The following is a 27646-nucleotide window of genomic DNA, read 5'->3' as shown; positions in this document are numbered from 1 at the left end:
GACAATGGGATCTTTTATTGTCGTTTCGCGCTGCCTCGTTTCATTGTTGCCTAGACATGAATGAATGACTGTGGTTGTTGCTCGTAGAACTGAAATCTGTTGCCCTGCTGAGTGCATGGCCGAAGGTCTGATTCCCAGCATGGAACAGCCAGGAGGGGGCATTATGCAGTGTTGTAGAAAGAAAGCAAGAAAGAAAGAAAGAACAGTAGTACGCCAGGCGTTCACATGAGGCTCGTTCGCTTTCCTCCGCTTTCCCGAAAGGGTGAGGGCTCCTCTGGTAAAAAAGCCATCTGCCTGCCGTGAATTTTGGCCAGTGAGAAAAAGCGTTCCTCATTTCATTTCCGAAATTGTGCTTTTGTCGAGTTCCTCCCCGGGCTTTCATTACCACTGGAAGCTGCAAAGTACCAAATGGAAAGCATTACTTTGACACACAACTTTTTCTAATTCGTTCTCATTACATGAAATGGGAGGAACTGAGATTTGACAAATGTGTTGGGAGATCTTCAGTAGCGTGAGACACCGCTACTCACGGTCTTTTTTTTTGTTTCTGTTGCGTTGCAGCCACGATTTGCGTGACCGGTTAAGCAAAGGAGAAGAGGTAAGTTGTCGTCAAGCACCACTGTGCTCTTTCCGTTATGTATTACCACAAATGTTGGCTCGGCTAGAAAATTTTCTGCATTAAATGTTTCTCAAATTTGTAGCAACCGAATGAGATAGTGGGGGGAGGGGAGAAGAGGAGGGCCGGCACTTTACCTGACTTGTAGTTCTGAAGTTTAGCAGTGCAAAAATTGAGGCTTGCCATTGCTTCATGAAAGAAAGCGGAGTTGTATGGTCCTGGGATTTAAAAAAAAAAAAGGAAAAAAAAAACGGCTTTTCGTAAGGGGACCCCCTTACATCCATTGGCGTCGCCATGTTATCATGATATCGCTGCCCACCGCCTTTGCGCTGCGCTCATGAGAGGAATCGCAAAGCAGCATGAATTGCAAAGCAGCATGCTTTAAACGGACACGCGGTCCTACGTGAACCCGCTGGTCCATTTCTGTTAAGAGTGTTTATATCTAGAGAGGCGAGCTTGAACAGGCTGTTTGCACTAAATGGCAAGCCACCATTACTTCTTCAAACTGCATAGCAGGAAAGCCAACTTAGCAATTTTGAAAAGGGTTCACTGTCACGTTGTCAAGACCTCCTCATCAATTCTTTGCAGATCTTCTACTTTTGTTTCAACATGCTCAAGCACCTCGACACAGAGGAGTTTTCCATACTCTCACTGTAAGCATGCACTCGACTGTGGGTGAGATTTTCGCAGCTCTGGTTTGTGCAAGGTTTCATGTCTCACGGCGTGCTTTCTTGAATCTTGCAGAAAAATGCAGAGGGAACGGAGGAACACGTCGGAAAGCAACCTTGAAAGCATATTTTTAGGTAAGTAGAGTGCAACTTGAAAGGGACACTATGCTTAAATGTCGATATAACGAACATGGATATAACGAAATACTGGCTTTAACGAAGTGAATGACAAAATAGTCTTGCAATAAATATAGTGTTAGGAATAAACCTGTTTAATGAGTTTTAAGATAACGAACTTATCTCTGTGTAAGATGCAACTTTGTTGTAATGAGGTTTGCGTGTAAAGGCAAATGACAATTTATGTCAGAGTGGAAGCTCAATGTATGACGTCTAAAACGGCAATATTATCAACAGCTGTGCTCAATTTACAAATAAATTAAGCTAAATGTATCGCTCGACATGCGCCACGAGTAGAACATTTGCGATATGATCCCGATGATGTGAGAGCATCCAACTACACTTAATCACTAGTAATAAGACCAGCTGCAATAAAATAAAAACTTTTTGTGCATCAAGAGACAAAATAAAATGCTGCTTGTTCATTTCTGTTTGATATATAGAAAAAAGAACTGCCCGGCATCGCTATGGGGGAATGGTACAAGTGGGTCAAGAGTTAAGTTTTCGGTTGGTTAGGCTGGTTAAGTTCCGCCATCCAGCAATTTGAAGTGGGTGATTTTAAGTGCGATAACGTGATGCGGACCATTAGAACACAATTTTGTCTCAAAATAAGCTCTTAATTAGCACTACAAGGTTTCTGAACCACTATTTCAACAATCAACGTTGATTGATATGTGGGGTTTAACGTCCCAAAACCACCATATGATTATGAGAGACGCCGTAGTGGAGGGCTCCGGAAATTTCGACCACCTGGGGTTCTTTAACGTGCACCCAAATCTGAGCACACGGGCCTACAACATTTCTGCCTCCATCGGAAATGCAGCCGCCGCAGCCGGGATTCGAACCTGCGATCTGCGGGTCAGCAGCCGAGTACCTTAGCCACTAGACCGCCGCGGCGGGGCAACAATCAACGTTAACTTAATATTTGCCTTTAGTGTCTATTGGTTGCATGTCTATGTTTTCTTCGGTAGGATGTGTGTAGTGTCACGGATGGTCTAGTGTCACTTGAAGAACTGACAGCCAGGCTAAGGGTAGTTTTTCTTCATTCATCTTGCTTTGCAAACATAGACAACAACAAGAACATGCACAATGCAGAACAAAAAGCATTGTTCATATACCCTTCTTGATTATGTTATTTTGCATGGTACAAGTCATTTCAGGATGTGTTGCAGTACTATTGGTGATTCTGGAGTTGAATGTGAATATGTGAAGTCTGATGTACCTTCTATGCGTACTTCAACATGATGTGCACCGTATGTGTATGAGGTACACCATGTACAAGGTTGATTGTGTGTTACGACGTGTAATCTGTTCAAAGTGCACAGAAAATTCTTTGTTAAAGGAAAGAGCCTAGGTTATACATGAATTTCAGTGTGAAAGTTGTCTTCACGGCACTGCATCGTGGCAATGCAAAAAAAGTAGGCTTTGGGGCACTGCGCAGTGATCTCTCGCCTCTTTTTTTGTGTGTGTAGTTGGAGGTGTGTGTTACGTGCACGGGTAGATTGTGCACGAGAACATATGGCTGGCTCCTCGTAGCATGTTTCACTGCGTAGTAGTTCTTTCAGTGTGCCTTGCCACATGACACCTCTGTATTGGTCATTAACACAAGGGAGTGACATGCCCATAGAGCCAATGGGGACTACAATTTGGAAGCGACGGTAGTGCCATCTGGGTTCTGTATGTAATCGTACAAAGATGGAAAAACTACTATTTTACTGATCTGTGACAAAGTTTTTGTTATCTTCTATACATAAATATTTTTTTTTGAACCAATTATAACTAATAATATTGTTTGTATAATTTATAACTGCATATGAAATGAAATAGGTTTCAAAAGCACCAGGGTGTTTCGATATGACGGCTGGCCTTGTGCATAGCAGACGACATTTTCATCGTCTGCTTCTGCGTCATGGCTGACCCCCGCTCGTTGTAGCAGCCCTCTTTCTCAATTTCTCTTCTTTTATTGCAGTAAACTGCTTACCGTATTTACTCGATTCTACCGCGCCCTCGATTGTAACGCGCACCCGATTTCCACCGCGAAAAAAAAAAAAAAACGTAAGACATCGATTGCAACGCGCACCCATTTTTTCTCGCTGGCCCGCATGATCACACCACTCGAAAAAACGACTCCTTTCGGGAGCGTCTTCCATTTAAATATGAGGTACGGGCGAAGCTTGTGCCCATCTGACGTGTAACAGAGCATTGCCGTCACTGTAGTTTTACCGTGGACCGATGTCAGCACGCGAACTTGCTTCGCCCCCTTCTTCTCGACGGTTGTGGTGCCAGGCATGTCGAAGTAAAGAGGCGTCTGATCGGCATTCCCAATTTGCCCAAGCAGGTAGTCGTTGTTGCGCCGCAAGTTTAGGACGAACCTCTGAAAACTGTGAAGCTTTTCATCGTACACCTCCGCAAAACTTTTCGCATATGCATGTTCCCCTTCGGAGGGAAAAGCCTTTCCTCTTCATAAAGTTAGTTAGCCAGCACCTGCTCGCTTTAAACTGGCTCCGCATTAGACCTTTTTCTAAGACTACCTACTTGCATAGCTCGCACTTGGAGCAGTTCTGCCGTCACGGGCCGCTGTGCTGCTCGCTGCTAAAGCACATACTCGCCGAGCAGCTCTTTAATTTGCGGAAACCGACCCTGCTGTGGTTCACTGAAGCCTTTGCGTAAAGCTTTGCTGTCGAAAATCTTCTGCTTTTGTTTCCGCCGGTCCCGCACGCACGTTTCGGGAAATCCGAACGACCGCGATGCGGCCCGATTTCCGTCCGTTTCTGCACACGCGATGACTTTTCTTTTAAAAGCGGCATCGTGGTGCACTCGAGTTTTTGGAGTCGGCCATTCCACGCTGTCGATGCTAATGCACTACTAGATGACGAACTCCTCAGCACACGTACGAAGTGCCGCACATGAGAAACACATAGGCAGAAATGGACGAAGCGCCATGCCGACGCATGTAGGGGGCGGCCATTTTAGATTTGCCGATGGCAATAGATTGGCCGTAATTTTTTTGTTCGTACTCGATTCTAACGCGCATGCGATATATGAACTCGCTTAACCGGAAAAAAGGTGTGCGTTAGATTCGAGTAATTACGGTACTATAAGCTCATAAGTGTCTTGCATGCTTACTTAAAGGGGCCCTTCAACATTTTATGAGCATAGTCAGAAAACGCGGCCGATCGGTATTAGAGGCTCCCGACAACACGTGAGCCAAATATTATAGAGCAGCACGCAGCCTGGCATTCACAATAAATGATCAAAGTCAGCTAAAAGTAGCTTTCTCTTCTCTCGACAAATCACGGAATAAGCCCAAACATCACTCGTAGTAAGCCCATCTATCAGCCATTGACTGATTTGAACATGGCGCGCTCGGTTGTTACAGAAAATGCCGCAAGAGGCCGTCACTTGTCCACGTATGCGCAAGCGATCGCTCTAAAAAAGCTGGGTATTCGAAGAAAAAAGAAGGACAAATTGTTCAAGTTCACGAGGCGCAAATGATGTTTTTTGTTTGCCCCTCCCATTCCTTCCTGCTTTGCTTCCAGCGCTTTCGTCGGGACGAGAGAATGCTATTGCAGCATGTGACAAATCTTTGTAACTCCGCTCATACTGGAGGGATTTAAAAAATTTTTGCGGCATTGAATTTGTGAAGTAATATGCGCTTCAAGTGAATTAATTCCATGTTTACTCAAATAAGTGTTTCAGGGCCTCTTTAAGCAAGTTGTGACAGGCCGGGCTATATGCATCGCTGATCATACTAGCTTAGCTTGCAGCAATAAATTTTTTTATTGTAAGTCAGGCGATCAATGTTTACATAAAATAAAGGCCACTTAAGTAACATTTTAGCACGTGCAGCAGTGAACATTGTGCATGCATCAGCGTTCATGTGCAAAGGAGGTACATACTATGTATAGCCCCAACGCAGAAGGCCGAAGCACAGAAGCTGTGCTGGCTGATATATCCATCGCACTCCACAAAACCTTCGATACAGTAAGTAAAGATATACCGCTTACGTCCCTGCACATGTGTAGCTCAAGATTTCGCAACACCTCGTTGACAGTAGTATTCGGTAAACTTTTTGCAATTGATATCAACATAATTGCGTGCCTTTTGAACGAGCGGTGCAACAAGACTGTTTCTCGGTCTGCGCTGCTGCCAACTAAAGTGCGTCACTTTCCACTTTTCTATGTGTTCGCACTATGCATGCTTCTGAATGCCTAAAATTAAATAAGAAACTGTTTTTATGCTTACCATTCTTAGGACTTGCAAACAAATTTATCAAAAAAAAAAAAAAAAGGCTTCTATCGGTTTCGTTTACCTACGCCGGCGGTGCGCTGTCCTCGTTTTTATGGTGGGGACTCCTCACGGTGTGGCCACATAGCTCGCAACATGCCATGGGCCCGATTAACACCTCTGCGTTCATCATGAGACCTCTGCGTTAGTGAAAAGAAATGTGTCATTGTGGAGCATACTATGAATTTTTTACACTTTGGAATTGAAAAAGAGATCTATAGTCGCTATTGATACTTAATTTGCCAGTAGTGATACTTTATAGTGAAAGCTGTTATGAGATCACAGCTTGGGTCACGCGCAGTTGTCCGCCGCCGCCACCGGTGTTCGTAACCACATGCCGTGAAATTAGAAAAAAAAAACCTAGCAGCAATGACACAGTGGGACTCGAACCGGGGTCCGCTGAGTGCCAGCCCAGTATTGTACCACCGAGTTACGCAGGTGCTTCTAACTTGTTGTCAAACTTGTCTTAGGCAGGCTTGACCGAGCACCAATGACACAGTGGGGCACGAACCTGGGTCCGGTGGGTGCCAGTCCAGTATTCTACCACTGAGCTACACCGGTGCTTGCGACTTTTTGTCAAACTTGCCTTAGGCAGGTTTGATGTTGGGAAAGAAATCGCGTTAATATGACTTATAAAGCGTTTTAAAACAGCGAAAGAACAACCAGTCGTCGCACAATGCGAATAGCGTAATGAGTGGGCCGTCCAATGCTCCGACCCATCGCAAAAGCTTGTTCTTGTTCCCCTATTAACTGTGGCGCATACCCACTTCAGCCATAATTCCTCATTGTCGTCAGCCACTGCATGAACAATTGGCACAAAATTCCTTGCAAGTGTTTAGCGGATACCATGCTTCTCAGAAGAATGACGATGCATCTCAGAAGAACAGTAGTATTGTGTCACTATGCTATAGGGTTGCCACCTTTTCTCGATCGAAAAACCGGCCCTTCTACGAGGGAGGGTGAGGGATGAGCTACCAGGAGATTGAACTAGTGATGAACAATCACAAGCACGCTCAAGACTATGCGAGGTCTTAAATGTGCAGTGCCATTTGATATAACGTTGCTTTCCTTGAGCCAAACCTAATGTGAAAGCAGAAATGGTGCTTTGAGCTAGCCTACTAGGCTAATTGCTGGCATAAGAATATCCATGAATAGAGTGACGCTTCATTTACAGCTTTGAATAAAAAAAATGGCCAATGACGGTGGGCGCGGACTAGCAACCGGCCCGGTGTCTTGAAAACCAGCCGAGCCGGGTGAAAACCGAACAGGTGGCAACCCTACTATGCTGCCATGCATGTTTACAACTAGCCACCCATTCTGAAATGCGAGTGCAGGGCTCGTTTTTTTTTCTGGTGCAGAGGAAGAGATGCGCGGTAGCAATACGAGCCTCAACAGTAGCTGCAGCAGCTCTACGAGCGGCTGGAGCCAAGATGTGCCACCACTCTACTTTCCGGTGCCTGTGGACTCCGGTGATGAGTACCCCCTGAGCAACGGGCAAGTCGGTTGACCTTCTCATCACTTTTGATAGCCGTGAATTCAGTGAGGCTGTCTGTTTGCGTGTAACTAACTTACTTCCCTTGAAGAGCTTCAGTATTTCTTTCACGATCGGAATTGAGGTCAGTGATAACTTGTTTGTCGTCTTTTTTCTGCACACTTGACGCATTCACCGTTTCTCGACTCGTTCTGGAGCAAACTCCTTTCACTTTATGGTTACGGATGTAAAATTCTCATCTTCGTGGCAAAGTCAGCACAGACAAAAAAAAAAAAATTCTATTGACTGCTGTGTTTGGTTTGCCCAAGTGTTTCTTGACCCTCTGTTTCTCTTTTTTTTTCTTTCTGTGCAAGCAATAGTGTGAATGAATCATACCCATGGGTGGGTATGTGCTACAGGTGATATACAGTTCATGTACTCGGGAATTAGCAAAGCGAACAAATACGGGTAATTTCAGCATGTGAGCATTAAGGAAAAGCTGAAATGTGCAGCGTTGACCCGACAAATGCAAGTAATAAATGTGAGGGTCTCTGCAGGAACCGAACCCCAGCATTCTGCATGCCAATTAAGTACTCTACCACTGAGCCAAGCCAGGTGTCGGAGCTACTTTTCAAATAGACCCTAATGTTCACGAAATGTCAATTGTGGTTGTAGTACTGGGTATTCAATTTTATAAACATTGCATATGTACTTTTACAATACAGTCATCATGTTAGGTTAAGGTCAATTGTAGTTAAACGCCATCCGCTGAAGCTGATTTATGGAGCACTGTCCATGGCTACCAACCTTGCGAGCACAAGCGCTACATACCACCTTACGGCTTCTGGTGTTGCCGATACCTATGCGACTCTTTGCATTGTTTCGCCACTGTGAACAACCGCTTATGTAAAACATATGCAACTGTTCAGCGTATGCCTGTGTGTAAAACATTTGTTAATATCTTCAGTCTCACTTAGTAACGTTACACTCAATAAAAAAATGACAAGACAGTTGCTTTCCATCCGCATGCTTCAAATTATACATCGATTCGCAAGGTATGTGGGATCTGCCGAAATTTCATTTGTATCTTTCTCATTTTGTCAATCATGCACAAGATGAGGATTTTTGTTCACTACCAACGACACCGAAGCCTGAATTCCTGTGAAAAGAGCTCTTCAACCTTATCTCGTTAATATACAATTACAATAAATGGAACAACTGCTGAAATGGAGCAAGTTTTTTTTTGACAAGATTTGTTTCATGCTTGTATTCTGCACCCTTGTCCATCTCTCGGTAGGGGGAACTCCTGTTAAACGGAACCTATTTTACTGGTCCCTTCAGGTTTCGTTTAATGAGAGTCTACTGCACTTAACAAGAGAGGGATAGGAATCACAGACTGACAACAAAATTACTGAAATGTATGCTGTAACCCGTCATGCTGTGTTGCATTGTCTGCAGGAACTACGTGTGCCCCGGTAGAAATGGGGCTGCCACCCCTCCCACGATGACCAACAGCAGCGAAAGTGCGGCCAGTACCGTGACCAATGGCCAGGGATCTGTGCCACCCAGCAGCCCAATGGCAGTGCCCGCGTCGTTACGTCATCGGTCTGAGAGCTCCTCTTCTGTCAGTGCCGGCAGGTAAGGCATTTGAAGTAGCCATTCGTTGTATAGCAGTGCATCATAGGTTACCACTGGCGTTATTTTCTAGCTGTCACTTACAGGGATATAGGGATCTCTTTTGTAAGGGAGGCGTTAGGGGGACTGAAGTTCATGAAAAGGCCAGAGAAAGCCGCAGAGGACTAGTCCAAGCTCGTCTGTCGCTCAGACGACCGAAAGTGGCAGTGATGTCTATAATTTAGCCAAAGATTGGGCACAGAACGGATGGAGGCCCCATTCTGTTGGGTAGAACAGATACAAAATGGGCACTCAATGACTTGGATTGGATTTACATGTAAACGCCGGGGCCAAAGAATCAAATTAACTTGCTTTGTGTCCAGCTTACCACAATCCCGCGCTGATAGTGTGCGAAAATCACAACCAGCACCCAACAACCATACAGTTCGTCGAATTGCTACATCACCCAGCGTCCATTCGAAAAATTTAACATGAATTGTTGGGGTAACCGTGCTCTTCAATCTCAAGCTTTGAGAAACAATGCCTGTCAATATTAATGTTCAGCTATGATGATTCTATATTTGTTCACTTGCTGAAAAAAATCAAGCCATTCTCTCAGCTCACCTATGGGCTTCTTGCTCCTTTTAATCTTCTCGTGATGTTTCGTTCCATCAATGGCTTTGTTCTGTGACAGAAAGCTTACAAAATAGTTCCCATGATCAGTTTGGTCAGATCTTGCTCCAGACATATCAATGCATATAGGTGGCAGAATTCGGAGCACTGTGTGAAAATTTCAAGCTTGTCCCAGAAAAACGGGTTCTGCTGTTATCGGCAGGCAAGCTTAGTATCGATTCGCATGAAATCTCGTGAGAGCGTCTGTATTTCGGAGTGTGGTAGCTCTGGAATACCACTGCAATGCAGCTGCCACAGCAGCTCACCATGTAAGGCGTCATGCTGCTAAGCCCAAAACTTGGATTCGATTCGTGACTACGGCGGCAGCGTTTTGATGTGGGTAAACATCGAGAACACCCTTGTACGTACTGTATTTACCTGCATAATCCTCGCACTTTTTTTCCAGACAACTGATTAAAAGTTGGAGGGGGGGGGGGGGGCACAATAAATATGTGAAGAAAATTTTCTGTGAGGACGCATGGAGTGAAAGAAAAAAAAAAAAACAAATAAAAACAAGTGAAGTGTCCGCAAATCCAAATTGTCACACAGTGGCGGCAAACCACAATTCTAACTCTAGATTATAACTACAAGCTTTGATGAGTACTCATCAAGACATACCTTGACAACAAAATCACAGGCTCAACACAAGGCAAGAATTATTTGAGTCACAAAAGCTGCAAGCTAACACTGGAGTTTAGGAATACCGTACACATGGCCTGTGGGCATTGCGGGAGCAGTGTTAGCGTTCATTACTCCATCGAAGCCCACAAAAGGTTAGCGTACGACGTCAACTTTGGGCTGATGGCTGTTTAACATAAAATCGTCCGTAGTTGCCTGTTGAGGAAATAAAAACCTTTATTTCGTCTTAGGTACACAGATGGCCTAACGCTTCACCAGCAGCGAACACGAAAGTTCGTCGACTCCAAAGTGCCTACCAGCAGCCATGTAGCTTGCGTATCATTCCAGAGCGAAACCACAGAACCGACACTACATACATTAACATTACTATCATGCCGCAACGCGCACTTGCCACTTTTGCTTGGCTTGGATATAATTGGGGCTCCGTGCGTTGACAGTACACATACTACTTTAGAGAAGGCGCCAGGTTGTTGTGTGCTATCATCACTTATTATGCAGCAGACGACGTTTTGGCTGAAATTTTTTACGATAATTACTTGTGGGAAAAATTTTTTTATTTTTATTGGGCAATGGTGGGGAGAGGGGGGAATTATACTAGTGTGAGGATAACACGAGTAAATATGGTGTATATTCAGGTCCATGTTAGAAGCCTTAGGGGTTCAAAATTAATCTGGAGTCCCCCATTATGGTGGGCCTCATCATCATAGAATACTAGGAATTATATAATTTTACTATAACTTTCTTGGAGAGGAACGAAAAGGGTAAGAGAAGTATGTGATATCATCATTGATTATATGAACAGCGCAATAGACAAGGATAGAGGAAGTTGAGAACACATACACATCGCTGTGTGTTATTTTCCTCTGTCCTTGTTTGTCGCGCCGTTCGTATATTCAATTATGTCCTACCAACTTGTCCGAGTTTCCACGTGATGTATTCTAACAAAGAGCTCAAACCGATGAGACCACGTTTTCACTTTTTCAATGATACTTTCTGCTACAGTAACTTCGGTTTCTCTTGTGGTTGGGTATGTGTGTGTTGATATGTGAGTATGTGTTCTGATTTTAGGCTGGTAAATGTAGTGTTTGTCGAATACTTTTTTTTATCTGTCCTCTCAATTTATTATCGATTAACTATGCTAATTTGATTAGTTACTTGAGCATACTGATTACTTTTCCTGTTTGGAATACTTTACCAAATCATAGAAGGAGACGTAGTTCAAGCTGGCATATTTCATTAACAGTCAGGACATCACTGAAAGAGGATGGTGTCGTCAAGCATTAGGTTACTGTTTCTGGGCTATAGGCAGTTATGTGCATTCGTTGATTCAGTGGAAAGTGTGTGCTATGCTTGGGCATCAAAAGACGCCACATTGGAGAAAATGGAGAAAAGTTCTTCTCTAGGTGTCAGTGTCACTCCCCATTTTCTTACTCTTGATTTGCAAGTTAAACATTGCTTACCTTTTTTTTGTCATCTCACCCTAAGTGACTTGTATTCATGTCATAATCATTTAAAAAACAAAGAGAATAGATTTAAAGATACATGGCAAGGTAAATGCTTCAAGCAACAACCGTCATACCAATCTGATTGATCATTTGCCAATTACACACTAGCTCATGGTCATCAGGGAAGAACTTAAAATGGGAATTGATGAGGAGCAGCTATTACCAGACACGCCATATACCTAATCTTCGGACCTTTCTGTGGGAATTTCTGTCGTTCGTCTCTTATCGCAGTGTGTCTTTCTAGCTTCGTTTTTTTTTTCTGCCGTTTCGTACAGTCTCATTCATTGACAGTCAGCATTCCTTGAACTGGTATGCCGCTTGCCCGTGCTCCCCCGCCCCTCCCCTTCCTGTTTCTGCTTGCCTCGCCAGTTGGCAGATCATCAACGGGACGGGCTCCGTGCGCAGCTCAACATCTGCCCGGGACTCTCCCACAGCTTGGGAACTCAACCGGAATTCTTCGAGCAGCCGGAGTAGCCTGTGAGAAAGCATGATTCCATCTACTCCTCCCCTTACTCCCGCTCATTACTCCTTTCAAGTTGTCCTTGCCCTCTCTCCTTATATTAACTCTTCGAGAGCGTCCACATGGCCTTCTTCTCTGTCATCCTCTGAACTTTCGTTGCTGCTCGTCATTCTTGCTACTTATCAACTCCCAGCACCTACCACAGTCCTCCATGTACGTTTTCCTCTGCGGTGTAGTTTCTGCTTGCTATTCTTTATGCTTTGTTCTCTATGACTGCTTCCTTTCTTGTGCACAGTTTGTCTTCCTAATGTCTTGAAAAGAGGAAACATTCTTGAACAAGGGGTGTTGCTGAAGCCTGTCTTTACAAGTGGTCTTGTCTTTTTCAAGGCATCTTCAAAAAAAAAAAGGAAAATTCTTGAACAAAAGCTGAAGAGGCTGCTATAGCACTCGCCACCCAGACGAGTGAGGATCCTATTGGGGCCTTTACTGACTCACAAACAGCGACACAGAACTACCTGAAAGGCAGGGTCTCCACGGTGGCGATTAGGCTACTAAAGCACATGGACCATCTTCCCTACACATGCATCGCGTGTATTCCGGGTCATGAAGGTCTCAAGGGAAATGAAGCGGCACACATCGCAGCCAGCGAATGCGTCAACCGGGCATTCACTTACGAGATCCGAGGCACCTCCCACTCAACAACAGAACCAAAGGCAAGAGAACCTGTACCACTAGCGTATCATGCATTACTGCAACATTATCGGCTCGAACGCAGGTCATACCCTCCGCCAAATCCAAAATTCACAAGAGACGAAGGCACTGACTGCAAGCGTCTTGAAAGCAACACGTTCACCCACGGCGTACTTTTGCACCATATGAGGCCAACGTTGCACAGCTACATCTGTCCTAACTGCAATGTGGCAGACACTCTGGTGCACCTCCTACTGCAGTGAAAAGTAAGCGTCCCAAGGCTACAAGCAGCAGCAGGAGATGCGGACCAAGACCTCCTCAGTGAAGTGTGGTAGGCTGCGATCTCTCAGCTGGACTTGGTCGAGCAGCATCGACTTGTCACTCGAACCCGGTGGGCTGTCCAGGCCAGAGGGTTCACTCTAAAAAAATATCGAGTAAAAAGGGTGTCTTTTTGCCCCCCAACAATAATCGTCATCAGGCTTGCGTGCGCTTCCTTTCTCGAAAACTCGGCGCTGGCCACTTTCCTATCGAGAATGCAATGTAACCCTGATAATGGGCATGTCGATCGTGACCGGAATGTACCGGGCGCGGGGCGATAGCGCAAGGATGGAACGCAATATAGATGACGATTATTGTTGTGGGACAAAAAGACACCCTTTTTACTCGCTCTTTTTCTAGAGTGTTCCTGGAATAAGGGGCCCTCCCACCTTCACTCACAAGCTTAATTCAATAAATGTTTTCTCTCTCTCTCTCTCTTGAACAAGAAGTGTTGCTTTAGCTTATCTTGACAAGTGGTCTTGTCTTCTTGAAGGTAACAACAGCTGCTGCTTTGAGGAAGACAAGACCACTTGTTGAAATGGCTTCACATTTGCTGGTCTGATGAAGTAAACCCAGCTGTTGAAGTGACACCACATTTGCTGCCTTGAATAAAACAAGACTATTGTTGAAACAGCTCCACAGTTGCTGCTTTGAAGAAAGAAGCAAGACCACTTGTCAAAACAGCTCCACAGCTGCTCTCTTCAGGGAGACAAGACTGATTCTTAAAGTGACTCCACATTTGCTGCTTAGGCCGTTTGTCAAAACGACTCTACACTTGCTGCCTTGAATAAGACGACAAGCCTTATTGAAATGGCTCCACAGTTGCTGGCACGAAGAAGCAAGGTCATTTGTAAGAACGGCTCCACAGTTGCTGTCTTGAAGAAGACAAGACTGTTTGTTGAAATGGCTCCACAGTTGCTGCCTTGACGAAGCAAGACCCCTTGTCAAAACGTTGGCTACACAGCTTCTACCTTGCAGAAGACAAGACCGCTTGTTGAAACAACTTCAGTTTGCTGCTTTTAGGAAGCAAGACAGCTTGTCGAAACGGCTCCACAGCTGTTTCCTTCGAGAAGACGAGACTGCTTGTTGTAACGGCTCCACAAGTGCGGCCTTGAAGAAGTGAAAAGACTAGACAACTTATTAAAACTGCTCCACATTTCCTTCTTTAAGGGGCAAGACCACTTGTCTAAAAGTTGGCCCCGGAGTTGCTGCCTTGAAGAAAACAAGACGGCTTGTTGAAACTGCTCTGCATGTGCTGCTTTGAAGAAGCAAGACCGTTTGTGGAAATGCGGCTGCAGTGACACCCCTTGTTTCGATGCTTTTGCCACTGCTTTCATATTTTTGTTGCTTCAGAAAAATAAAAGGCGCTGCCAGTCTTAAGCATGCTCAGATAAGTCTTGTGGTAGTTTTCTTTTCCATGACAGCACGAATATCCCATTGGTAGATGGCAGTTGTGTTGTCTGTTTTCTTCCTTTTGTGTCTGTGTATACACGTGGAATTTTATGTCGACGATGAATTTTTAATAATTGAAATTTTTGTCATTCTAATCCAGCTTATCTGAGCAGTTATGTAATCTTATTACAGTTGAGTAATGTTTGGCCTTTTTTCAGACTACGCAAGTGCCAGATTTTAGTGTGTGAAGCAGTGGTTTGTAGAGAGCCGCTGTCAGGTGCGTGCTTTTAAGTTTACGTGTCATTTCCTTGTTATCCTTTCAGAAGCAGTCGTCACCTAGACACTCCCGCAGACCTTCCGGACAGGACGTTACCGCGCAGCAAGTTTCTGCAGCGTCGGCGTGACCGGTTGCAAGAAGTGCGCCGCATCGTCAGCAACATCTACCTGAGTATAGTGGCGGACCGGCTAGCCACTCCGCGGACGGACGGCATCAGCAGAGTTCTACAGAGCTTCTACTCCTAGTGCCACTACGTCACAACGGCTCTTAGTGGGAAGACGTTTCGCTCCGTAACGTGGTGGATTCTGCCACATGCTGTCCGCGGCTACATGCATGCGGAAGATGCGATAACACAGTCGTACGGCACTGCGTGCCAGCAATTGTTCGTTGTTCAGGCTTCTGCCAACAATCTGCCAAACGAAGAACCTCTGGAATGATGTGTTGACCACTTCGTACAATTCTCATAGTAACAAAGGACAATCCAAGATCGCGGGTTGTGTATATGTGCGTGTGATTGCGGGTCATCCTATGCAAGGGCTGGGGGGGAAAAAAGTTACCTTGTTTCAAAGCTTCGGTTGTGGTGCTGTGATGGCACTTCAGGGACTGCATTCCACGTATCGAAGTGTAGAGGACGTAGTCCGCAGTCTACTTGTCAGTGCTTTCAGCTAACCGCAACGCAAAGAGTGGGCAGAGTACTGAGGAGCGTGTGATAGATAGAGAGATGCACTGACCGTCATTCTGCTAATTGGAAGTAGTCTGCCTACGAGAAAGTTGTACTTCGAAGACGTGACCTGTACGTTTTGGATGAGAACGGCTCGACAGGTATGTTGTGGGGCAGCTCTGTCGTCTTGTCTAGTGGCAAATGATGAGTTGCTTCTTCTGTAAACGAGTTCTCGGTGCTCGTCTTTGGAAACGGGAATGTCTTGCTCTTGTGCAAGAATACCGGTGCTCAAGGTTATTGATTAGTACTCAAGGTTACCGATTCATGTGCAGTTTGTGTTAGGAGCCGACGAGCGAGGAATGTTTATAGACCACTCAATTGTACATGCCAAAGATGGTTTCTTAATTAAGCTGGTGCAATTCATATAGCATATTACGTGTATTTCTATCCCTTATTTTTTTTGCCAGGCAATGCAAAGATTATGGTAGCCGCCATTGTGGAAATGCTCGCTGTTTATAAAGCGCATGTTTTTCTTTTGCATTTAGACATTGTTAACGTTGGCATCATGTGTGTATAGATCAGGTGGTGCACTGCCCCAGTTTGCTGCCGCGCGGATAACCGCCTCTACCGTGGCGCGCAATGTCTGGCTCGAATTGTTGCGTTATCTCAGAAAAGATGTCCTGTCCGCTGTTTTGTGATACGTGCCAGGCAGGTGCACGCGATTTTAGAAAACGCTGTGAAACGTCTGAACAAACGCGGGCGTATTTGGCATGTAGGTGAAATGTGCCAGAAAGGTTCTACCCCTTTGTGCACTAACGAATTTTGTAGTGTTTTATATATTTTTGTCGTGCGACCAGTCAGTAGCGGGCTGTCTTCAGCTGCGCAAGTCTTTATACTAGTTCCATTGAAATGAGTGCGGAAACTGCCACGGAGACGGCGAGGCTGCGGTCGTAGCGAGTGGTGTGAGCCTAGGCGGTTAGCTTGTTGGTTTTCCCGTGTCGAGGACCACGCTGTTCTTTGCTCACAGTTGTTTGTATCTATCAGCAATGCAATTCCCCTTGTTTGCGTCTTTCTCTCGAGGACTGTTGACCAGTGCCAAAGGGTTGCGCTATTTCCGGCCAGATTCACGAGCCGGGGAGAGAGCCAGTTATTCTCGAATGGGAGGCGCGTTCCGGTGATGGGCCCTTGTACCCGTTTTCGGGTGCGGTTCACGCAAATGTGTGATTGTGTCCTCGAGTTTGTGTTGAACTGCAATCCTCCATGTAAGACATCTTCCGGACTCACTCGGCATCTTCACAAGACGCGTCCAGCGTTCGCCAAGAACAACATTTCGACACTACACAGCTGATCGTATTGTGACAAGATCTCTGTATTCTTTGTATAATGTGCCTGATGTAAAGACAACATCGAATAATAGCAATGCCATCTCTAGGCTTAAAGGGACACTAAAGAAAATTTCTAAATTAGATTAGACTGATTTTCTGACTGTGTTACAGCTTATCATTGCATTCTGTGCACCAGTTAATGAACTTTTTTTTAAAAACATCCACTTAAAGACCTTGGTGCCATCGCTTAATTTGATCATGCACGCCGAATGGAGGCCTTTATGTTGCCATCTTGGCTGCCGATTTCTGTGATTAGCAAGCGTCTGAGATCTCTGAAGACGCAATGCTGTATACATATATGATTTACCATCCATTTATTTATTGTCAGAATTTTTGTAATTTTCATTTGTAAGTCATAGTAAAAATTGAGCCATCAAGCTGGAGGATCTGTATCCACAAAGTATTCCAGAGGGTGCCACTCTACTTTCTCAATTTGGTCATTTTCTCACAACGCTCTGCTCTTGCCAGCAATGGCAAATTCGTTTTACACTTACCTAATCTTTCAGTCTAGCTCAACTTAACATTTCTCTTTAGTGTCCCTTCAACTGGCCGTCTGTCAAAAACGTCTCTCTACGATTGTTGTGGTGTAATGTTGTTGTGGGGAATGTGCGACATTCACTTGGACACATTGCTGAGGAGTGTTCTGGAGGTAAACACAGTCTGTGTACGTCAAGGCTTTACAGTTGCGCATTGTTATTGAACTTATGCCATATGTTGAAGCTGAACTACTAAAGTGTTGTCTGAATTCTCAAAAACACTACTGGATTCCAGAGATACATTAGCACATTCCTTTGGGGAGCTGTGTAACGTTTCAGCAGCTACCTTTTATCTGAAAAGCAGTTAGGCCTAGTGCTCTCGTTATTGAAAATGCATCATAGCATATGGTCCAACTTCGCGGGGGCAGTTTGACATGTGCGGCGGCTTCCAAACTTTCGACAAACACTGCTCATCTGTTGTTTGCCATGTTGCCTTGACGGACATTTTGGTGGTTCGCGCAAATGTTGCCCACCCCGATGCGGCCCTTTGAAAGAAATACAGTTTCAGAACATTGTGGTTTTGTACCACCAATGGTCGCGCGTTTGTTGAGCACGTGTTGCAAGGTGTCACTGCTTCCACATCGGCGCATTCGAACGTCGTTTTCATTCGTGCTGCGCATTTCCGTACACTGCCATTTCGATATCAGAAGTGTATCGTATTTGCACAAATGTGACGCATGGGGGTGTTCAAGTTTTAATTAGAGCATTGTGTAATGTAGTGTACAAGGTTCAAGTCAATAAGTGACAGTAAATAATGTGGGCATGTTTTGAGGCTCTTAATGTAAAGCCACTGGCTTTGAGTGACGCAACATAGATTGCATGAAGCCCTCACTTTTCCATGGGAAGTAACTAGGGCACTCGGACGCAGTGAACCATGGAGGTGGATATACTGCGTTAGACTCTCTCACGCTGTTGATTGAGTCTCGCAATTCGTGCACGACGCTTTGTGTGTGCGCATCTCTTTTTTTTTTTCCTAAACAGTGAAAGGTTCTTTACCTTCCCCATAAAACCAAGTAAGTTATTAATGTAATGGTGTTTCAAAGTACAAATTGAAAAAATAGTTACTGCATGATGCTCCTAGGTACTGCTATACAGTAGCCTCTCAGTAAACGAAAATCTGTTTAACATAACTACTGCTTTAACGGAACTATTGCCTCTGCAACGCTTGGTTTCAGGCTCGTATTCTGCACCCATGTTCACCTCTCGGTAAATCAAACTCCTGCTACATGGAAAATACCTTCCCAGTTCCTTCAGGTTCCCTTTGCTGAGAGTCTACCGTATTACATGAAACTTAGCTTTGTTATGCAGTCACGAACTTGGTTGCAGTTGGCTTTCATTGCGAAAAGTAAGGAAACTGGAATTTGTGCCAGGCTCGTGAAATGGCGGTTGTCTGCAAAAGAAGAAAGAGAGGAGCGTTTTGTTCGGGCCAGTACGGTTGTCTGACCGCTCTCATTAGGCTGTGACCAGTCGGCCACGAACTGCGCTATTTTATTGCGCGACTTTTCGGGCCCCTTGTCAAGCTGTTTTCTAAGGCTCGGCTCGACTGCTCGGCGTGAGGTTAGCTCATGCCAGAATTTTCTCGTACACACCTGGTCAGTGCATTCATTTTTGTGCTTTACAAGCACGTCCATTTGTACCGTGGCTTGAGAAGCTGCGGGTTTATCATCGTCATAATCAACTAGCATCGGTTGTGGCGATGCACGTTGACGAATAAAAAAAAGATCTATAAACCTTTAGTAATACTACTGGAGCCTCCTTCCATATTGTATCTTCTGTTCCACTCGTAACCCATACATGAAAATTTACTTTTTTCCCGAGAAAGTTTGTCCAGCAACTTGTCACTAACTTTTGCAAAAAACTTGTGTGATGTTTTTTTTTTTACACGAGCAATTTGTAATAAAGGTGCCCGAGCAGCGGCTCACTTTCTTAAAAAAATGTCCAGCTGCTTTATTTACTTTCTTGTTGTAGCACTTATTTTGGTGCTCAAGTTGTCGCCTTGACCTTGAGACGTCCCGTACATGAAAAGTTGGAAGATCTCGAGAGACATTCATTGGACTGTCGTCGGTGCATGTTCATCTCATGTGTTCGCGCATAATCATATCAATGAGAACTAACGGACAATAGAGCGAGAGAAAGAGAGAGGAAAGGTGAGGGTTGTTATTAGAAGTAATTGTGATGTAAATGTGAAGAAAGAAAAGTGGATGAAAAAGTAAGTTTCCACCGATAGGATCCGAACCTGCGACTTTCGAATAACCCATTCTATGCTCTATCACAGTGCTACGGTGGTTCAGTATCTCAATATTGGGTCTAAAAAGGAAGACGAGCCCTTAAGTTTACACTTCACTTAGCCAAGAAATATTTTTGCTGTTTTATTTGCTTGAGTGGCAAGTAAACTTCAAGTCGCTGTGGTCTGTGCTATTTTAGCTTTCGATGATGGCACATCAAGTCGGCATGAACGGAAATAATTTTTCCTCAGTGCAGTTGCTAGGTGCCTCATTAATATCGGGAGAGTTGGGAGGTACAACATCCCGTTTAACGTGTTGGTGCGCGTGCTTGTATGTGTGCATACATAACATAATCCAAATGTCAATCGCAGAGGGGGGGGGGGGGGTAGAGTTCCCCGCCTCCTCGATTTTGCGCTACGGTTACCCTCTAAGAGTGCCTGTGGACAGCTTAAAAGCTGTTCAGATATTTTGCTATCGGGGTATTCCACATTACATGTTCCTTGGACTTAAGTGCCCACTTGCTAGCTAATGTGTTGTGCGTAAAGAATGGCCTTAGAATAACAGTTGAGGTCGTCTGTGTTCGTAATGAAGTCCGGTTTAAACTAGCCAAGGTCGTGCGTTGAATTGGCACACCTGCTGATCCGTCGCTCTGAACGAGCTCCGCAGCAATTGAGTGGCACGTACGTGTTTTTCAATCTGTGCAATATTTGCTGTAAAATAGCTCGACGGGTGTTATCGCAGCCACTTTTCTCGTGAGACCTGGCGCACGTTTGTTCAACTTTCCCGCCTAAAGGTCGATGTTGATGGAGATGAAGTATTCGCAGAGAGAATATAAACTTTTAGCTGGCTTCCGAGATTTTCGCGATGCGTTCGCTATCTTTAATTGTGTTGCCGTTAGCCTCCATTTATCGTCTGATACAGCACTTTCACAACTTGAAAGTGGAAAAAAACTTAAGTTGTTTTTTTTAATAGAAAGTAATAAAAGTGATTGCGATGCAAAAGCTTATGCAGAATACTCTCAGAGGCTTGTGTGTTGAAAAATGGATGTTATTAACTAGTACAAAAATAGTTGTAGCATAATGTGCGTCAGTTATATATGTTAATTTAATATCTAACAGACATTATTCTATCTTTGCTAAATTTTGCTTTAAAATTTTTTTTGCTTACTAGGAAGCGCACCACACAACTTTACTTCAAGCCTTTGAGATCGCATCTAAGGGGGGAACCTCTATGTATAGTTTTTCCTACTTGTGTTACCTCTCCAGTGTATCAAAGATGGCAGACGCATTTACCGCTTGTGGGATATGTTGCGGACTGCTGTGATCGTTTTATCGAAGCAAGTGCCTGGAAAGCGCCCTGACAGTGCCATAAAGCGGCACGGATGTGACTTCTGCTAGTAATGAAGAGGCCCGCAAGCGTTGACAAGCGCATCGCTCATGGCGTCAAGTAAGTCAACGTTGTTTCCGCGTATCTCGCCCCTGTTAGTCCGTACGTCCGTATCATGTTCGGCTCCCGATCGCCCCGTGTGTTTACACTATCATCCTAGCCAGCGAGGCTGTCGTGGTTACCGGTCAACTCTTTGTATCGTGCCGCTCGTGGGTTGCTCTTGACGGCGCTTTGATTTCGTGATCAGCGTAGGGTGGAAATTCACGGGATGTGCGAGCTGAGTCAACGGGACAGCTCATGCAACACACGAGTAGGTGCGCGATACCACGTACGCGCGGATGCGTTTGCCGAGGGGTGTCATCGGACGGGCGAGCTGCGTACGGGAGGGGCGTTTTTCGAATCGTTGCTTTCGAATTCGTTCATGCGTAAACGGAAAGGGGGGGTCCCGTACGTTCGCGTGTTTTGCGCCACGCTCTATGGGCGCTGTTGGGAGATCGTTAAAAAGGCAGAACAATGCCGTTAGCGACGTTATGTAGTCATGAAGACAAACCCCCGGTCCGCTGTTACGGCGACGAAAATTGCCGCCTTCCGACGTGCACTTGTAGTGCTGTCTTTTAACGCAACCTGCTTTAACGATAGGTGGCCGACTGAGCCGGAAAACGAAACACGCTTAACAAACAAAAAAAGTCGCAGAGAAAAAAAAAAAAACGTGTTAGCTTGCTGCGCTCATGGATCGTCGGACGGGCTGGTAGTCTTTTTTTCTTTGCTTTTGGAACTCCCGCAGTTTCGGAACACCTGCGATTGTTCCGTAGCGGTGTGTTAAATCAGCGCCTGCTGTGACACACGTTTACTGAATGTTCGGAAAGGCAACAAAATAAATGCGCGTTCTAGGATCGAAAAAGTTTCGAAAACAACTAGCGTGCGTGCCTTCGAGAAACCCGAATACTTTCACGTGGCCCGTGCGAGCGCTAGCAGATAACTTGTCGAAAGTACACACAGCGGCCAGTCTTATCGGACCGCTTGGCTCAGGCTTTTGAGTTGTCTTCGTTTAGAAGTTTTCGTTCCGGACTGAGATAAAGCTTGAACAGGCTCTGTCCCTTGAGAAACCTAGCTGCTGTCGGCGCGGCCAGAAATTTTTTTCCTGGGTTGGGGGGTTGGTTTAACCTTTACGTGCATAGGCGTATCAGCCGGGGGGGCTTGCGGTAGAACGAAAATTTTACGAGGCAATGTTACGACACAGTAAACTTTTGCCAACATGTCCGCTGTGATGATTTTCCTTGTATTTGCGGTGCGGGTCGCCTATGCGACGTTTTCGCGTCTTGTGCTGTGGTATTGCAGAGCAGACAAGCGCTGAAGAGGGGTTTATATAATATCACTTGTCCATGCTTTATTCTGCTGTGACTTGTTGATGCAGTTACGAATTGGAACGAGCAAACTTTTATGGACTGGTCAAAATTATTTGCTTCCGGAAAATAATTTTCTCCGAAAAAAAAAATATCATCGCTATTGCTGTGTCGAAGCTGTTGCGAGCAGAGATGAGGGTGACAAATCGTTTTGATTAATTTTTTTCTGCATTGAAACGCCGAAAGTTTTCCACCAACTCATCCACTACCGTTGCTACAACTTTATGGACCACGTTCGTGCGCGTATGTGTACGCGCGTTTGGTTGTGTACGTATGTAAAATTGAAAAAAAAAATTCGGGCGACCAACCCCCCCGCCAATTCCCAGTTACACCAACGCTTCTTTAGATCAAAGGGGGGATGGGTCGCTCACAGATGATATCATTATTGAATTTCATTTGAATACCGAATGTAATGCTTAGTTTGGTTCTGGTCTTGCATTATTTTTTAACGCGCCTATAATATGCGGCCGGGATTGAACGCGCGCTACCGCAGTGAACACGTCACGGTTATCCAGATTCAATATCTCCTGGTTTCCCACGTTCAATCGGGAGCGCCTAACGTTTTTTGTTTGATTCCCATAGAGCACTAATGACGTCGCGTCCTGCGTGACTCTTTCCGGGCAGATCGTCTTCCCACTGGGTTGGGTTGATGCTTTAGTTACGGTGACTTACTGTAGTCATTTTGCGGTGCTAATCCTTTTAATGCAGATGAGATCGCTGCCGCCGCATTCGACGATTGGACTAAGCCTCGCGTCCAATCATCGCCTCCCCTCTCGCCCTTTCACATCCTGTTTATGCGTCGATCGCTTTTTTTTTTTTTAGGCACTGCGCCGTGCTCCCGACCGGGTTGCAGAAATTAGGTGCCTTTTCTCATCTTCTAACCACTACCACCGCTCTCTTTTAATACGATAATGGCCGCGTGCGGTTCTCTTTCCAAAGCACCGGCTAAATTTGTGATCGAAGAGAGAGCGGTAACTTACCGGTTGCGTGAATTTCTCGTCTGGTTTCGCACGTAGGTGTTCCGCGTTGCTGAGCTCGAGGGTTCGACTTCGGACCACGGCTGCTGCATTTCGGTGGGCCCTAAATGCAAACACCCGTGTACTTAGACGAAAAAGAAGAAGAGCCTGGAATCTGCGCCACACACTCGCGCTGGGGGATTCGCCAAGAACATTTTTCTTTTGCGCATTGTTTCTATTTCATTCGCTAGCAAGAGAGGTCCGTAGCTGTTTTGCATGGTGATAGTTATAGCGCTAGAACAGAACGACGACACAGAGACAAGGACATGGCGCTCTTGTCTCTGTGTCGTCGTTCTGTTCTCGCGCTATAACTATCATCATGTCATTCCAACTAGCCCAAGCTGCCACACTTCTTTTGCATGTATTCGCGCGAATTTATTGTCGCGTTTATTTTAGCCCTTGGTGACAACTAAATCGAGGACCTATGCTCCGAGCGGACGTCACGTGAGCGTGACCTGTTTTTAACATGTTGGCAGCTGTCCAGATTTTTTTTTTGTTTACCTAAATCACAACGTCGCCATCATTCTCGGCGTTGTGTAGTCCAGTGTGAGTCAGCTTGCAAGTTCTACACACTGCGCACGCCTCCGCGTTCATTCATTGTTCGAGAGAGTTTTGTCACTGCTGTAGGTGCCACTCAATGTGTGATATACATATACCTTTAGCTCTTCCTCTTCACCGCTCTGTAATCGCCATTGGTAACACCTTTTTTGTTAAGCGGCGTTGTTCAAGCCCGGAGAAGCTCTGTTAGTTGCGAACAAAATTATCATATATTAATAAAGTTTGTCCAAACCATATCAGGAAGTAGCGCGTGCTATCCTCGCCCTCTTCTAGCGCCCTTCCAGTTCGCGCACAGAACATGTGCACCGATTGGTCCGGTGAGGTATGCAATAACTCCTACGAGCGGGGAACAAGTACAGTGGGATAGGGAAAAAATGTAATGTTAGGGAAGAAAGGGAAATGAAGAAATACATAGAGATAGGTAGAAAGAAACAACCACATAAAAGAGACAAGTGGAATGAAAGCAAGAAATACAGAGAATCAAAGAGGAAGCGACGAATAGAGAAAACGAAAGCGAAGAAAGGAAAAGAAATGCGAAGCTGCCTTGAAAAAAATGAAACTGCGCATATGCCAGCCGAACAGATTGCTTCGTTAGAGCAGTGCTACAAGTCGAAAGCGAGAGCTCGTCCTTGGGTCATCTCGGCGTAAATGCGACTGACGTTTCGCGCTGCTTCAGTACGAAAAGATAAATATCGCCTTTATGTACTTGCGTACGGGCTTTGCTCCTACTACAGTAGCTGTTACGCGTGCCCGCAACTACTCGCTCTCCCTCTTTTTCCATACCCATTCTCTGCTCCTAGAATAAATGAAAATTCAGTCCGAAGTACACACGCAGCGCGCGAGCCCGTCAACATGACCCGAGGTGAAGCCTCGTTCAAGTGCGCATTTGTAGATGGTTGTAGCGCCGGATGTCGTTGGCCTTCTGGTCGGGTGGCACACACAGCTGTCGCGCCCCCTCCCCCCCCCCCCCCCTTTTGTTGGCGGAAAGTGCGGTTTTTTCCTCACACCCTCTCGCATTGCGGACTCGTGTATAACACGTACCCGCACAATGGACTTATCGCGCAAGCGTCGTTTAGCTGCCGCCGCCGATTTGTATTGTGTCGTCCGCTGGGAGAGGAGGAAAGCGGGAGAGGGCGACAGACCGCCAGAGGGCGTGTGCCGCACAAATCAAACGGTAAACTGCGCGAAGCGGCGGCGGTGGCGTCTATTTTTAAGACGGGCCTTCTCTTCCCTGCACGTTAAAAAAAAAAAAGTGCGGAAAACGAATCCAGACGCTTATGACCCTTTCCACTTGCCCTCGCAGTACGTCGGCACGCCGTAGCCGTTTTGTAGACGTGTTATAGCCGTAATGTAACGCGGTCGTTGTTGTGATGAAGTGGGTGAAAGTTGGACGATGTCATAGCCATTGCAAATGGTGTACCAGCTTGTCAGCTGTTTTGACTGTAGTCTTTCTTTAATGTTACTTGTGTGTATTTCAAGTGATTTTACTGCTGGCATTCCTGAATGTGTGACAGTTGTTCGGGCATCAAATATTCATACCATATGCGATATCAATGTGTCATCGCAGATGCCATGAAATAAACTTTGTTCTCTTTACTAGGTGAGCTTCTTCAGTTCTTTTCATTTTTTTCTTTCTCAGTAAACCTACCTTTTAGCATAACATAAGTATAATTTTAAAAGCACACAAGGAGGCTTGTTTGTACAGGAAGTCTAACAAGAAGTATACACTATTCAGCATGCATGATTTCCATGGGCATGTCCAGGAGTTTTATTTTTTCTGAAGGAGGGGAATGGGGGAAAAGTTCAACCATAATTTGTATGTGCATGCATTTCAATGTGTGTCTATACACACATGGAAAACCACAGAATTCTGGCAGGGGATGTTAGCTAGGTCAATGATGTTTTCACTTAACTTTCAGAAACTGCTCTTTTGGGTGCTGTCCTTGGGCATTTCAACCCTGTAAACCATTACCTGACCTACTGGTTAGTAAACCATGGCAAAAAAACCCCAGTTGACCCTAGCTAGAAAAAACAGTGCCAGGAGCAAACAGCAAAGACACTCTTTTCATGTGCTTAATATCAATCACTCCTTTCCCACGTTATGTGGACATTCCCGCATATTCTCACAGCTCTGGGCATGCATGCCATCCCTCCCATCCCTACCTCTGCACACAACACCCCCTCCTTGCTGACACGTGACACCACATTTTCAGCCAGGGGGTGAGGGGTATGGAGGTTATTTTGGGCCACCTGGGCTCGGCGGAGACACATGCTCGACAGGGGGTTCTCACCCCTTGTTGCTCCTCTGAGGCCGCACCCGCCGGCCGACACCGATGGAGGAGTGTTCGGACGGCGTGGTTTTTCTGGGGGGTGCAGCTTTGCTGACCGTCTCGCTGTGTTGCCTGACGTACGTGATCTCGCTCTACGTCCAGGCGGCCAGGGACAGCCACTGGGTCAGATCCTTCCTAGGTGATGTCTATTTTTCCTGCTTCTTCTCCGCTCTCTTAGACTGTCAACTGTGCTGACAGCCATTGCTTGTCACTTTGCTGACTTGTGGCGACCATTCTTTAGGAGCTTCGCTCCTAAAGGTGTGGGTCTGTCCATCCCTTGTATGCATGCATGCATGTATGTATGTATGTATGTATGTATGTATGTATGTATGTATGTATGTATGTATGTATGTATGTATGTATGTATGTATGTATGTATGTATGTATGTATGTATGTATGTATGTACCTACTATGTGACAGCCTATAGTTTCACCTTTACCAGGTGTCCACTACTTCGTCCTAGATTGTCTCACAGTGTCTCACAAAACAATCATAGTTCCGCCTTCGCAAACAGCCCACTACTTCGTCCTTGCAAACATCCCACTATGCCCCATCACCGATCCACCACTTCACCGACCATAAAGCCATTATAATGAAGGGGTGACAGAAGCAACGTATAGCTACCACTTACGAATTGTAAAATCTCTTGTATAAATATATACAGTATTTGCATATATAACCCTTGAGCGCTTTGCCCCACTCATCATCATTCACTCAGTGGATATGCTGTGATTTTTTTTACCTTGACATGGTTAGCATTACAAATTTAAATGCCTGTGAACTCTTTTGCAGTGAGTGAAACTGTTTTTTTTTTTGCCATCTTTCCGCTGAGTACTTTAGTTCGCTAAATCTAAAGTCTGTGATAGGAATCGTTGTGCAAACTATTGGATGAACATTGGGGAAAAAAAGAAAAACTGCACAGAAAAGAGTGCGAACGATAAACTAGTTTTATTAATTTATTCGCTACACGTATATGCATTGTTCACACGTCCCAAAGGAATAGAAAGAAGAATATGCATGTCAAGCCTGCCTCAGATCAATAAAAACTGAGCAGAAACTTGCTTTCGCCACACTACAAAGCAACCCAAATGCCTTGTTGCATGCAGTGCTGCTTTCATTGTTGCTTTGTATTGTGCAAAATGCAATTTCCTACTTAGCTTTTGCTGTGGGAGGTAGGCTTGATGTGTATATGCTCCTCCTTTCTTTCTCTTTCCACTCCTTTGGGACAAGAGGATAGCTAGGGGGTTTAAGGGTTTAACCAATCCACTCTCTCCCTGAAGTCTTTCAATTTTGCTTGTGCATACATACATGCACACATACAAACACACAAACATACATAAAGTATGGTTGAACCCTCCC

General features: G+C 45.2%; 3 protein-coding genes across 12 annotated transcripts in view; 2 read left to right on the top strand and 1 right to left on the bottom strand.

Moving 5' to 3' along the window:
• The window catches only part of LOC119163618 (phosphatidylinositol-3,5-bisphosphate 3-phosphatase MTMR14), a 48735-nt gene extending 29686 nt beyond the window's left edge, over window positions 1-19049 (top strand). The window contains exons 14-20 of one of the 3 annotated variants that reach the window (XM_075873339.1): window positions 562-598; window positions 1205-1269; window positions 1361-1419; window positions 7107-7242; window positions 8678-8857; window positions 12019-12126; window positions 14836-19049. In XM_075873339.1, the coding sequence (XP_075729454.1) occupies window positions 562-598; window positions 1205-1269; window positions 1361-1419; window positions 7107-7242; window positions 8678-8857; window positions 12019-12126; window positions 14836-15031 (781 nt within the window). In that variant the 3' untranslated portion in view covers window positions 15032-19049. Of the gene's footprint in view, window positions 1-561; window positions 599-1204; window positions 1270-1360; window positions 1420-7106; window positions 7243-8677; window positions 8858-12018; window positions 12127-14832 lie in introns of all 3 variants that reach the window. The other 2 variants (XM_075873338.1, XM_075873340.1) reach the window with 2 other exon arrangements.
• The window catches only part of LOC119163619 (uncharacterized), a 69323-nt gene extending 45701 nt beyond the window's left edge, over window positions 1-23622 (bottom strand). The window contains exon 1 of one of the 2 annotated variants that reach the window (XM_075873341.1): window positions 23363-23622. The gene's annotated coding sequence lies outside the window, so the exon portion shown is untranslated. The remainder of the gene's footprint in view (window positions 1-23362) is intronic. The other variant, XM_075873342.1, reaches the window with a different exon arrangement.
• Window positions 20846-27646, top strand: part of LOC119163616 (uncharacterized) — a 68531-nt gene continuing 61730 nt past the window's right edge. For 3 of the 7 annotated variants that reach the window (XM_037415655.2, XM_075873335.1, XM_075873334.1), the window contains exon 1: window positions 20846-21039. In XM_037415655.2, coding sequence (XP_037271552.2) covers window positions 21030-21039 — 10 coding nt within the window. In that variant the 5' untranslated portion in view covers window positions 20846-21029. Of the gene's footprint in view, window positions 21040-26225; window positions 26426-27646 lie in introns of those variants that run through there. The other 4 variants (XM_075873331.1, XM_075873330.1, XM_075873333.1 and 1 more) reach the window with 2 other exon arrangements.

This window comes from Rhipicephalus microplus, chromosome 9, assembly GCF_043290135.1.
Source record: "Rhipicephalus microplus isolate Deutch F79 chromosome 9, USDA_Rmic, whole genome shotgun sequence".
NCBI classification, from domain to species: domain Eukaryota; kingdom Metazoa; phylum Arthropoda; class Arachnida; order Ixodida; family Ixodidae; genus Rhipicephalus; species Rhipicephalus microplus.
This window is presented reverse-complemented; position numbering and strand designations above follow the sequence as displayed.